This window comes from Coregonus lavaretus (assembly GCF_964263955.1).
Source record: "Coregonus lavaretus genome assembly, chromosome: 9".
Classification (NCBI taxonomy): Eukaryota; Metazoa; Chordata; class Actinopteri; order Salmoniformes; family Salmonidae; genus Coregonus; species Coregonus lavaretus.
In genome coordinates, this window is record NC_139996.1 from 48,700,533 (window position 1) to 48,714,711 (window position 14,179).

General features: G+C 43.0%; 1 protein-coding gene across 1 annotated transcript in view; it reads left to right on the forward strand.

The window, feature by feature from the left end:
- Window positions 1–14,179, forward strand: part of mfge8b (milk fat globule EGF and factor V/VIII domain containing b) — a 53,340-nt gene that overhangs the window by 8,280 nt on the left and 30,881 nt on the right. Inside the window, exon 2 of the mRNA XM_084169168.1 lies at window positions 13,982–14,104. Within this exon, the coding sequence (XP_084025294.1) occupies window positions 13,982–14,104 (123 nt within the window). The remainder of the gene's footprint in view (window positions 1–13,981; window positions 14,105–14,179) is intronic.

The following is a 14,179-nucleotide window of genomic DNA, read 5'->3' on the forward strand; positions in this document are numbered from 1 at the left end:
TGAACTGCATAAATTACTGGAATACTGTTATTTTGGGCAGCTAATAACCACCAATCAAGGCAAGCAAATTACATCGGTGATAAAAGTGTGAATATCGTTACGAATGGACAAAACTTAGCTCCATTCCTTTAGACAAAATGAAAATCGGATCACTTGTGTTCATAACTACATCGTTGATTGTAAATGACAGCTTTATAGTACTGTATTACTAGCTAGCTAGCTAATTATTTTGTGTCTAAACCAGCCTGATTTCATTGGTCCGTAGCATGCTATCTTGAGTGGGCCAAGTTGGCTGCGACACTCACAAGGGGAAGATTGAGCTAGCATTTTTCACATTAGGCATGCTAGCTAACATGTCAAAAAACCTTGGAAATGCCTTTCAGCAATCATAAAATATTTGTACATAACATTACGGCATTCACTTGTTCCCTGCATATTCCCTGCATTTTCGGACTAAAACACATTTGACAAGCATTTGAAATGTCAACAACAACAAAAAAAGCATATTGGATATGGGCAATTCCATGATAACAGAATGATTCTGAGACAGAGTTTGCACTTTAAAATGTACTGAATGTCAAACAAAAACCAATGATTGCTAAGTTAAACAAACCATACTAGTGTTGTCACGATACTAGAATTTTGACTTCGATACCAGGTTTAGTATCATGATACTCGATACCATCACAATACCAAAACGATACCACTGCAAAAAAATAAGCCGTATAAGCCAATGTCACAGAATGGCACTTGAACCAGACAGATCTTTTGAGTTTAATATCATTACATTTGAAATGTTATGTAAATTTTTCAGAGAAAGACGTGTATGCATGAATTAATCAATTATGAATTGATGTTAGCTTCAGCTGTAAGCTAGCAAGGAAAGTTAGCCTACAAAGCTGGAAGCAACCGGTATCTTCAATCTTGCATTGTAAAGTCATCTGTAGCTCAGCTGGTAGAGCACGGCACTTGTAACGCCAAGGTAGTGGGTTCGATCCCCGGGACCACCCATACACAAAAAAAATTATGCACGCATGACTGTAAGTCACTTTGGATAAAAGCGTCTGCTAAATGGCATATTATTATTATTTATTATTTAAAGTGTTCTAGCCTGTAATACAAGTTGTTTTGCAAACAGTATTTAACAGCTGCAACATTTCTACATGCCGTGTTGTATTATTCAAGTGTGCTTAGTGCAACATGTGTGGGGAGATAACATGATGCAGCCCAGACTCCCAGTGAGTGCAGTGGTTACTCAGGACAGGCTAGAGCTAGCAATGAGTAAGTGGAGCAGGCACTGTGCTCTCGTGCTATAAGGGTACACATCGACTGCGCTGCTAGACAGACTTGATCCTCTCTCTATCAATAGACAACGTGATACACATTTGACAGAAGTAGTATAGGGAAAAAGTACCAAAGTTTCGGTATACCATCCAACACTAAACCATCCAACTCTATGCACAAGGACTACTTTTCACAATTTCCACAGAAAATTTAACAAAAACACCTTTACTTGAAGAACAGTGAAGATGCAAAGTTTTGTAACAATGACAGTTTGTGAAAAATCTCAGCATCATTCTGTTACGGAATTGCCCATATGCTTTTCTCAGATCTAATTTACGCTCAATTTTAATGCTGCACATGTTTATTTGACTGTGTAATTTAGCTATATTCATTTTAAAGGAGAAATTCCCTGCCCTAAAATGCAGTCAAACTCATGATTTTCTTCCCAGGGGCATAAAGCTAGCAGCGGTAAATACACATATCTCAAAGTCAAAGTACTGATATTGGGCCCATTTCATTGACTCTTAATTAGACTTTTCAGATTGCACAAGTTTATGAACATGTCATTTAATAAACCTGTAATCAATACAATCATTACATTAATTGCATCTGGGGTGAAAATCTAAATCTCGTTCTACTCTAAAACGAGTTCCAATACATGAAAAATGCTTGTTCAGTAAGCGCCACTTTTATTTTGAAACAGATCAGGGGTGAAAAAACAGACTGCTGCTACCTGATTGATTGAACGCGGTGCACAACATCCAGGTGTAGCATTATCCACTCGAGCATAGTGGTGGATTTTTTTATTTATTAAGGCAGTATGTATATTTTCCCAATTTTTTTCAGGAGGAAACCGCCACCTTTGCAGCCAGAATGGAGGATGTTTTATATACGAGCCGGTCCACGGGGGACACGAGTGTATTGCCGGCTGTACACATTAAAGTCGGACTTAAGATGACAAACAACGTAAAAGGAATAATACTGCGATCTTGCGGCCAGTTGGGCTACGGTAAATAGGTGTGGTGGCTGCAGGGACAAAAATATTGAGTCACTTCTCTGGATGTGGCTGGCGAAGGCCATGAATGCCACAGACAGAATGCTGCACCAGTGAGAGAGCAAGGGAGGCAAGGAAGAGCCACTGTTTTGGTCTGCATCCAGCCCTAGCAGTGTCATACAAAATGTTTACAAGACTAGGGAAGAGCTGAAAATTCTGGGAACTAAGGCAGGTTTTCTGGGTTTTTGTTAGGGGTAGCTTTGATTGGGAAGGCTCAGAGTAAGATTCAATGCTGTAACTAATGCAGATGTACACGATCAGAGTTGTACTTGGCTGGCCTTGTTATACTGTACATCCACAATTGTTGCTAGAAAGGATCATATGAAAAGAAAATATCAGAGCCAGCACAGTATGGTTTGGGTCAGTTGTATGGTGTGAATCCCCAGCTAACAAACGTTGCCACAACATTAGAGGACGTTCCCTTGAGTCTCATTAGGTAATTACCTAACATTTTCATTGGAAGGACTGTTTCCAAGAGACCATTTCCTAAATATCAAACAGAATTGACCTAAAACGTGGTTTCCATGTTCTCGAATATTCAGCATTAATGTTCTAGACCTGTTTCATTGGAACGTTGCAAGAATAATCCAGTGTCCAGTTTCTGAGGGTTAGGAGAATATTGCATCAACATCATACCAAACATATACAGAAATTGCCATGTTCTCAGAATAAAGATATGAATGTTCTAGACACGTTTCATGGGAACGTTGCAAGAACATTCCGATGTCCAATGACGTTTAAAACAGGGCGTTCTGTCATAGTCCTGTGGAGGTTTTTGTCTAGTTCCCAGCTTGTTCCCGCGACGTCCCTAAAGACATTTTTCAAGTTTTGTTTGACAGTAAGGGAATGTTCTCCTAACTCTAACGCCAAAACATGCTAAATAGGTTCTCAGGAGGTTTTTGCTAACATGCATAGAATGTTCCCCTAACTAACGGAAAACTGGACACTCAAACATCAGGGTAACATTACAAAAACGTTCTCTCTCCCTAGAATTGTTAGCTGGGTCAGGCTTCAGAGTTGCTGGTCCATTGTGTTCAGTGTTGTGGTTAAGGGAAGTGCAAAGCCATGATTTGTGTCATGCTGAGGAATACTTTTTCTCACAACAAGACCACTCTGGGCAGCTGAGGGAGCCAGGGCTAAATATAGCTGGATGCAGGGCCAAATGCTCGACTCGTGTGTGTGCATGTGCACGTGTGTCCTATGAACCATTCAAAAAGCTGCAGCCTGCCATAGCCTTTGCCATCTGCAGTGCCAGTAGGGTCCTGCCTTTGGGGACCTGTCTCATGTTGTTCTGATGACTTCACGTTTAATGTCAACTCTTTCCGAGGGCCTCGTATTAATTTTTTATAGCGACTGGCTAATCAATCTTTCTTCGCAATATGGAACATTCAAATTTGGGCCTCGGTGTCGCTCGTCCCACTTTCCAATCTGTTGTGTTAAATATTTAAATTAAATGCCATCCTATGTTCTGATACATGCAGCCAAACTCCATTCAAACTTCGCAGCATCCTTTTGTGGCCAGCAAAGAGACTCACTTGATTAGAACCTTAGCACAGTTTCTGATCAGTGATTATACACCATCTAAAGTGTAACAAGTAGAAATGGTAGTCATTCAGACTATAAGGCTATGCCAATAACACAAAGTTCATAGAAGCTACAGTACTATAGCCTACGTGAGTTAGCCTACCTCTGAGAATAGCTTTGCATGTGTATTTATAGAAGTTGTAGTTTATTTTGGATAACAGATGGCTCTGGTGTTCTGGAGAAGTGTCTGCAGATTACTTAAATCTCACCTGCAGCTGTAGCCTCCCAGGCTTACAGTAATACTCATGTTAGGCCTGGCAAGTCCTCTAAGAAGTCTGTCACACACACATAGGAAGGAATTGGACTCTGTCACACATCAGGGTTGTATTCATTAGGACACACTGTAGCAACAAAAATTAGTGTTTCTTTCCAGTATAGTCCCACTGTTTCAGAATGTTTTCTTCTTGTTTGGTGCCTAATGAATACGACCCTGAAGTGTGATTTTCCCCGGTTCCTATTTGTTGCCTATGGCAGCAGGTCATGTACTCACACACACACACATATGTACACATAAGATATACAACAGGAATAGTGTGTTCATAAATCAGTGCACTTTTGGCTTTGTAATCTCGTTTTCGAACAAACCAGACTATTTCCATAGTTGCCTTTTTAAAAAGTAACTAACTCCTTCAAGCCCTCTTATTGTGTCAGGGTATTATTTTTTTTATACCCCTGATTAGCTTCATGTCATGCTTGATGATAACTTGAGTGTTCTCGACTGCCTTTTTAAAGGAGACATGATTTTGCCCTTGGTTGCATAGCATGCTGTGCTTACTAATGCACATTTTGTCATTGAACGTACACACACAGCAAGAATAAACTTAGTCTGCAGTGGATGTTCTTGGACATCAATTCGATTAGAAGACTGCCCACTTGTAGGGAACCTGGCTCGCGTAAACAGTCCCAGGTCTTTTTTAAATGACGCCACTGTCTCCAGTCGGAGTCTGTTGTTTTTGTTTTCCACCTGCCCTACTAATGTGATCACCCCTGTCGGTGTCTGTTGGCCCAAGCAGCCTGACATGCAAACCTCACTGGCCACGTTGTGTGCATGAGCATTGAAAAATAAATGTACACATACATGTTATTCAATAATTTCACCTACGTTGCTTGCACATGTCTGGATTACTGCAACTCGCTGTTGGCTGGGCTCCCTGCCTGTGCCATTAAACCCCTACAACTCATCCAGAATGCCGCAGCCCGTCTGGTGTTCAACCTTCCCAAGTTCTCTCACGTCACCCCCCTCCTCCGCACACTCCACTGGCTTCCAGTTGAAGCTCGCATCCGTTACAAGACCATGGTGCTTGCCTATGGAGCAGTGAGGGGAACGGCACCTCCGTACCTTCAGGCTCTGATCAGTCCCTACACCCAAACGAGGGCATTGCGTTCATCCACCTCTGGCCTGCTGGCTCCCCTTCCTCTGCGGAAGCATAGTTCCCGCTCAGCCCAGTCAAAACTGTTCGCTGCTCTGGCACCCCAATGGTGGAACAAGCTCCCTCACGACGCCAGGACAGCGGAGTCACTCACCACCTTCCGGAGACATTTGAAACCCCACCTCTTTAAGGAATACCTGGGATAGGATAAAATAATCCTTCTAACCCCCCCCCCCCCAAAAAAAAAAAAAAAGAGCGTCTGCTAAATGGATAAGAGCGTCTGCTAAATGACGTAAATGTGCCCTTGAGCAAGGCACTTAACCCTAATTGCTCCTGTAAGTCGCTCTGGATAAGAGCGTCTGCTAAATGACTAAAATGTAAATGTAATGAGCGTCTGGGTAGCCAAGCGCTAAAATATAACTTGGTTATATTTGAAACGTGTCACGCGCTGCAAGTCCCGTCCTTATTGGATATCAGGAAGCTACAAACCCACGTGGATGCTTGAAAGACAAACAAGGAGAGATTAATTTAAAGATAACTAACTAGGTTTCCCTTTTTATCTGTGGATTAAGCGTCAGAGTAGAGAAACACATTATTTTGTATGACTCCAGGTCAAAATTCTACAAAGAACCAGCTAAAAAGAGGATGTTATGCACGACCGGTGAAATACCAACCCAATGTTTCTCGCAACAGCTAGCTAAATGTCCATGAATGTGTCATGTGTTTCGACCTGCCCCCAAATGAATAAAGTTGGTTCACAGTTGGTTTTGATATTTTAACCTACGTGTCATGATCGCCTCTGGTGTGGATGGTGAAAATCAACATGAACGCGATGGCAGATGCACACGCGTGGCTGGTGTAGTCAGCATGTGAGCCTGACAGATAACTTATTTACATAAGTATTCAGACCCTTTGCTATGAGACTCGAAATTGAGCTCAGGTTTCTACAACTTGATTGCAGTTCACCTGTGGTAAATTTAATTGATTGGACATGATTTGGAATGGCACACACCTGTCTATATAAGGTCGCACAGTTGACAGTGCATGTCAGAGCAAAAACCAAGCCATGAGGTTGAAGGAATTGTCCGTAGAGCTCCGAGACAGGATTGTGTCGAGACACAGATCTGGGGAAGGGTACCCAAAAAATGTCTGCAGCATTGAAGGTCCCGAAGAACACGGTGGCCTCCATCATTCTCAAATGGAAGAAGTTTGGAACCACCAAGACTAATCCTAGAGCTGGCCGCCCGGCCAAACTGGGCAATCGAGGGAGAAGGGCCTTAGTCAGGGAGGTGACCAATAACCCGACAGAGCTCCAGAGTTCCTCTGAGGAGATGGGAGAGCATTCCAGAAGGACAACCATCTCTGCAGCACTCCACCAATCAGGTCTTTATGGTAGAGTGGCCAGATGGAAGACACTCCTCAGTAAAAGGCACATGACAGCCCACTTGGAGTTTGCCAAAAGGTACATAAAGGACTCTGACCATGAGAAACAAGATTCTCTGTTCTGACGAAACCAAGATTGAACTCTTTGGCCTGAATGCAAGCGTCACGTCTGGAAGAAACCTGGCACCATCCCTACGGTGAAGCATGGTCGTGGAAGCATCATGCTGTGGGGGACTGGGACTGGGAGACTAGTCAGGATCGAGGGAAAGATGAACAGAGCAAAGTACAGAGAGATCCTTGATGAAAACCTGCTCTAGACCTCAGACTGGGGCGAAGGTTCACCTTCCAACAGGACAACGACCCTAAACACACAGCCAAGACAACACAGGAGTGGCTTCGGGACAAGTCTCCTGAATGTGCTTGAGTGGCCCAGCCAGAGCCCGGACTTGAGAGACCTGAAAATAGCTGGGCAGCGACACTCCCCATCCAACCTGACAGAGCTTGAGAGGGTCTGCAGAGAAGAATGGGAGAAACTCCCCAAATACAGGTGTGCCAAGCTTGTAGCGTCATACCCAAGAAGACTCGAGGTTGTAATCACTGCCAAAGGTGCTTCAACAAAGTACTGAGTAAAGGGTCTGAATACTTATGTAATTATAATATTTCAGTTTTTTATTTTTTATAAATTCGAAAATCTTCTAAACCTTTTTTTGCTTTGTCATTATGGGGTATTGTGTGTAGATTGATGAGTGGGGGGAAAAAACTATTTTAGAATAAGGCTGTAGGTAACACAATGTGGAAAAAGTCAAGGGGTTTGAATACTTTCCGAATGCACTGTATGCTGATGATTCAACCACAGCTAATGAAGTCACTGAAACCCTTAACAAGGAGTTGCAGTCAGTTTTGGAATGGGTGGCCAGTAATAAACTGGTCCTGAACATCTCTAAAACTAAGAGAATTGTATTTGGTATAAATCATTCCCTAAGTTCTAGATCTCATCTGAATCTGGTAATGAGTGGTGTGGCTGGTGAACAAGTTGAGGAGACTAAATTACTTGGTGTTACCTTAGATTGTAAACTGTCATGGTCAAAACATATAGATTAAATGGTTGTAAAGATGGGGAGAGGTCTGTCCATAATAAAGAGATGCCTTGCTTTTTTGACACCACACTCCAAAGTCCTGCAGGCTCTAGTTTTATCTTGATTATTGTCCAGTCATGTGGTTAAGTGCTGCATAGAATACCTAGTTAAGCTGCAGCTGGCCCAGAACAGAGCAGCACGTCTTGCTCTTCATTGTAATCAGAAGGCTAATATAAATACTATGCATGCCAGTCTCTCTTGGCTAAAAGTTGGAGAGACTGACTGCATCACTTCTTCTTTTTATTAGAAACATTAATGTGTTGAAAATCCCAAATTGTTTGAATAGTCAACTTACATACAGCTCTGACATTTACCCCACCAGACATGCCACCAGGGGTCTTTTCACAGTCCCCAAATCCAGAACAAATTCAAGAAAGCGTAGAGTATTATATAGAGCCATTATTGCATGCAACTCCCTTCCATCTCATATTGCTCAAATGAACATCAATCCTGGTTTAAAAGAAACAGGTAAAGCAACACCTCACGGTACAACACCTCTCCCCCATTTGACCTCGATATTTTGTATGTATTTACAGTATTGATATGTAGGCTATGGGTGCCATTTTTTTTTTTTTTTAGTTCTGTCCTTGAGCTGTTCTTGTATTATGTCATGTTTTGTATGGACCCCAGGAAGAGTAGCTGCTGCTTTTGCAACAGCTATTGAGGATCCTAATAAAATACCAAATACCTAGCCTTGCCAACTCACACCCCTCACTATATAGTTAATGTGAGTCGGGAGTGTTTCAGCCTGCCTTATATCCCGTGCTGCTGATCCGTCAGTGAACTCAAATCCACTCTTTGTCTCAAACTGTGTACTTCCTGGTTAGAGTCATGTGGCTGTGGCTCAGGGTATTTTTTGGCTTCGTACCAAATGGCACCCTGTTCTCTATATAGTGCACTACTTTTGACCAGGGTCCATATGGCTCTAGGTAAAATGAGTGCACTATGTAGGGAATAGGGTGCCATTTGGGACGCCACAGCCTTTGTCTGGTATTTGGTCCAGCAGGGACCTGGGACATGGGAAAGGCCTGGGCTGTTACTCACCAGAGTTCATTATAACACAATGTCCTGTGTGCCTGCCAGCAGGCGCCAACCCTAGCTGCCACACTGAGCTGAATGATTCTCTGGTTGGTTTATAATGAGGGGACACACCTTCTCATACTCCAATGTATTGCAATAACAATAGTGTCACATTTGGTGGCAGCAGTGGGATCCAATTTCAAAGCTGCTATAAAAATGTAAACAAAATATCTTAAAGGTATACTGCGTTTTTCTACACTCAGATGACATCAATATGGTATCCATGAGTTCGTCTGACTCTGGGTAAGTAGAAAAACAACCGGTGTTTGTCAGACCATGAGACATCCCGAAAAATCAGTCTTCTCACGAAAAGTCTGAAGTCGGTAACGCCGATGTGACATCTTCTGTCTGTAGCGTCGGAACCGTTTGGGCTACAAACTAATATGACCGCATTGTGGAAAGGGAAGACTCTCACGAACACAATGGTGTTCTCCGTTTCGCTCTACGACCCCCACAAAACTTGTCTGAATGTAACCCATACAAATGAATGGAAGTATGGAGGTAGTTTTGTGCCAACAAAAATAAGGGGTTAAATATGTGTCCTTAAGAAAGCTCAGGAAATATTTTTGTTTTTATCTCCTAGATATAGGACAGCCACTTAAAAACCTTATTTCTTATGATTAATTTTTTGACTGTCTTTTTGCCATTTTATGAATGTGTTATTCAGTACGTTTCTATGGACTATAGTAGTAAAGGCCAAATTCAATTTGTATCATATAATAATAAATATACCGAAAATCAAATAGTTAAATGATCCATGATATGACCGTCTTAAAACAATGATATATGTTAGCTTAAGGGAACCATTGTGGTTAGACCACCGTTTCTAAGCTGTAACCATTTGACAATAATTGTGTCCCTAATTGAATTTCCTCACAAACCCTGTAAGTAGCACATGATCCACAGTTCAGCTTGTAAGACCAGGGCTGTGCTCAGTAGGCACAAAAGAAAATAAAACTCTGTGAAACGGGAATGTACTATCTGCACAAATTAGGTCATCGTTCAGAAGGTCACTCTTTCAACATGGACTAGGCCTACATTTTGCTTGGCAATCAAGGTTTTTCTGAAGGAGCTGTCTGCTGCGTGGTAGGAAGAGGGAGGTTTCATTCCTTCCTAAAGATAAATGAACTGAAACATTTAGATAAGGCCGTGTGGGTGATGCCAGCCAAGGCTTTGCCATTTTGCAACTTCCAGAGACTGAGACTCAAAACACATCAAGGCCATGGCACCACTGTAACACTGATACCTCTGGGAAATGCATGTTGATGACTTGGCCTTAGGCTACATCGCAAAACAGGATGTTGGTGCAAATGTATCACGCACTCACATCTGTTCAGTATCTATCCCTATTAGCAGGTTCTTGCCAAATAGAGATACAGTACATTGTGAAAAAGAAGATGGATGGCATTTGTAATTCCCCTCCTAAAAATGAAGATCCGACTGAGGAAGACCAAAAGGTATTGGATGATGGCCCTCTTTGAATACTTTGAAATGCATCCTTCCCTCATATTTGGATTGGGGAAAGCAATTAGGTGGCAGATTTTCTTCATCCTATCGAAATCAAACACTTATGATCTGTGATTACCTCTAGAATGAGGAAGGATGGGTGGGCTTTAAAGTATTTGAACAGGGGAGCTACTGTACTGAAACCACATTTAGTCTGTTCCCAAAACAGGATATGAAGATGTGAGCTCCACTGGCACGTCTTTGAGCCGTGTTCACCCTGGATAAACTTTGCACAGAGGTTCTGGTGTGTTTTGATGCCAGAGAAATAGAGAGGGGGAAGATTGTGACACAGGAAGTTTGGAGTCTCTCGTAAACGTGCCATTTTCACCATGGCCTTGTGGGAGGCCAGGACCGCTGAGAACTACTATAACCTCAGCAAAATGACAGTCTCCAGGAGTTTACAGTAGCTTTCCAAACATACTCTACTACTCCTACGACTTTCCAACCTATGTTTGAGGTGGGCGTCTGGGAACTAAATATGAGGCAGAAGTCTGGAAGAGTCTGTTTAGGGCACTCACTGTATTATTGTGAACATGAGCTTATTTTCACTTTATGTTGAACCCATAATTAGCAATTGGTTTTAACCAAAGATGGATGGCCTATATACAGTTTGTCTATATTTCTTACCTCAATTTAATTGAACATTATCCAAATGGTCAGTGTCCATTTGGTAAAGTGCCAAGTCTACAGTGTCTTTAGCAACAGTTCACAGCAATCTAGTGTTCCCCACTTCCTTCACAAATCACAATTCTTCGTAGTGTCAAAGTTCCTTCTAAATTATCACTGTCTATACTGGAGACTCTACACTTTTTCCAGTTGTCTAATCTACAATCAGCATTTTTTAAGCACAAATTTCCCCTCATTGCTTTCTTTTTCCCTAGTGACACTGTATTCCCTCAATGAGAAATATATTGGAAACTCCATGTCGCCCATTTCTAGACCAATCCAATGGTTTTACACTTGTGGGGAGGAGTGTACAAGTACACACTTCAGGAGAAAGTAAAGATTATTGGGACGCAGGGTCTGATTTGCCCCTGTGGGCATCACGCCTAAAGCTTGATATGCTGTGGGCTAACTGATCACAGTGGAGCCAGATGCACTAGTGACTGGAAACATCCAGTGTCTGTGTGTCTAGTATTACAGTGTCAGCAGGCTAGGCCAGCGCAGCCAAGCCACTCATGACAGTCAGTGCTGTATCATCTCTTGTCCTGTCCCTTGGCCTAATAGGGGCAGCAGATAGGCTAGCCGTTAAGAGCGTTGTGCCAGTAACCGAAAGGTCGCTGGTTCAAATCCCTGAGCCGACTAGATGAAAGATCTGATGTGCCCTAATTGCTCCTGTGAGTCGCTCTGGATAAGAGCGTCTGCTACAATGAGGGAAATAAGTATTTGACCCCCTCTCAATCAGAAAGATTTCTGGCTCCCAGGTGTCTTTTATACAGGTAACGAGCTGAGATTAGGAGCACACTCTTAAAGGGAGTGCTCCTAATCTCAGCTTGCTACCTGTATAAAAGACACCTGTCCACAGAAGCAATCAATCAATCAGATTCCAAACTCTCCACCATGGCCAAGACCATACAGTGCTCCAAGGATGTCAGGGACAAGATTGTAGACCTACACAAGGCTGGAATGGGCTACAAGACCATCGCCAAGCAGCTTGGTGAGAAGGTGACAACAGTTGGTGTGATTATTCGCAAATGGAAGAAACACAAAAGAACTGTCAATCTCCCTCGGCCTGGGGCTCCATGAAATATCTCACCTCGTGGAGTTGCAATGATCATGAGAACGGTGAGGAATCAGCCCAGAACTACACGGGAGGATCTTGTCAATGATCTCAAGGCAGCTGGGACCATAGTCACCAAGAAAACAATTGGTAACACACTATGCCGTGAAGGACTGAAATCCTGCAGCGCCCGCAAGGTCCCCCTGCTCAAAAAGCACATATACAGGGCCGTCTGAAGTTTGCCAATGAACATCTGAATGATTCAGAGGAGAACTGAGTGAAAGTGTTGTGGTCAGATGAGACCAAAATCGAGCTCTTTGGCATCAACTCAACTCGCCGTGTTTGGAGGAGGAGGAATGCTGCCTATGACCCCAAGAACACCATCCCCACCGTCAAACATGGAGGTGGAAACATTATGCTTTGGGGGGTGTTTTTCTGCTAAGGGGACAGGACAACTTCACCGCATCAAAGGGACGATGGACAGGGCCATGTACCGTCAAATCTTGGGTGAAAACTATGGTCCCAGCTGCCTTGAGACCTCCCGAGTGGCGCAGTGGTCTAAGGCACTGCATCGCAGTGCTAGCTGTGCCACTAGAGATCCTGGTTCGAATCCAGGCTCTGTCGTAGCCGGCCGCGACCGGGAGACCCATGTGGAGGCGCACAATTGGCCCAGGGTAGGGGAGGGAATGGCCGGCAGGGATGTAGCTCAGTTGGTAGAGCATGGCGTTTGCAACGCCAGGGTTGTGGGTTCGATTCCCACGGGGGGCCGGTATGAAAAATAAAAAATAATGTTTGCACTCACTAACTGTAAGTCGCTCTGGATAAGAGCGTCTGCTAAATGACTAAAATGTAAATGTAAAACCTCCTTCCCTCAGCCAGGGCATTGAAAATGGGTCGTGGATGGGTATTACAGCATGACAATGACCCAAAACACACGGCCAAGGCAACAAAGGAGTGGCTCAAGAAGAAGCACATTAAGGTCCTGGAGTGGCCTAGCCAGTCTCCAGACCTTAATCCCATAGAAAATCTGTGGAGGGAGCTGAATGTTCGAGTTGCCAAACGTCAGGCTCGAAACCTTAATGACTTGGAGAAGATCTGCAAAGAGGAGTGGGACAAAATCCCTCCTGAGATGTGTGCAAACCTGGTGGCCAACTACAAGAAACGTCTGACCTCTGTGATTGCCAACAAGGGTTTTGCCACCAAGTACTAAGTCATGTTTTGCAGAGGGGTCAAATACTTATTTCCCTCATTAAAATGCAAATCAATTTATAACATTTTTGACATGTGTTTTTCTGGATTTTGTTGTTGTTATTCTGTCTCTCACTGTTCAAATAAACCTACCATTAAAATTATAGACTGATCATGTCTTTGTCAGTGGGCAAACGTACAAAATCAGCAGGGGATCAAATACCTTTTTCCCTCACTGTAAATGACTTAAATGTAATAGGAGTATACGGTGTGGTGTCAGTGTGTTAACTCAATCGCTCTGTGTCACCACAGACAGGAAATGCCAAACAATCAGACCCTTTCCCTCTCTCTCTCTCGCTCTCTCTCTCCTCTCAGGGAAAGCCAACTGGCCATATTGCTATGCTAAAACATTTATGAATGTGAAATCGTCACACAGTGTAACAGGCAAATGTACATTATATTTGCTTTCCCAATAAGTTAGGATCTTTTGATCCTTTGACATATAAAGGTTAATGTATTAACTTTGTAGGAATTACCAGGCTAGAAACATTGTTCACTATGGGAAAACATTGTGTCAATGCCGATCTGTATACATTGTTGAATAAACAATGGCCTTTCTCCCTTGAGAAAGAGGTATTTTGACTTCAATAATGCTGACTGTTCCTCTCTCCCCCAGGTGACTACTGTGAGATAAACGTCTGCAGTAATGGGGGGACCTGTGTGACCGGGGCCGGAGCCCCCTTCATCTGTATCTGCCCCGACGGATACACCGGGGACACCTGCAACGACACAGAGGCTGGTACGGAGAAAATAACAGTATTCATATCTACATTATAGCTATTATAGGTCTTTGAATTGAGTATCAAGTATAGTT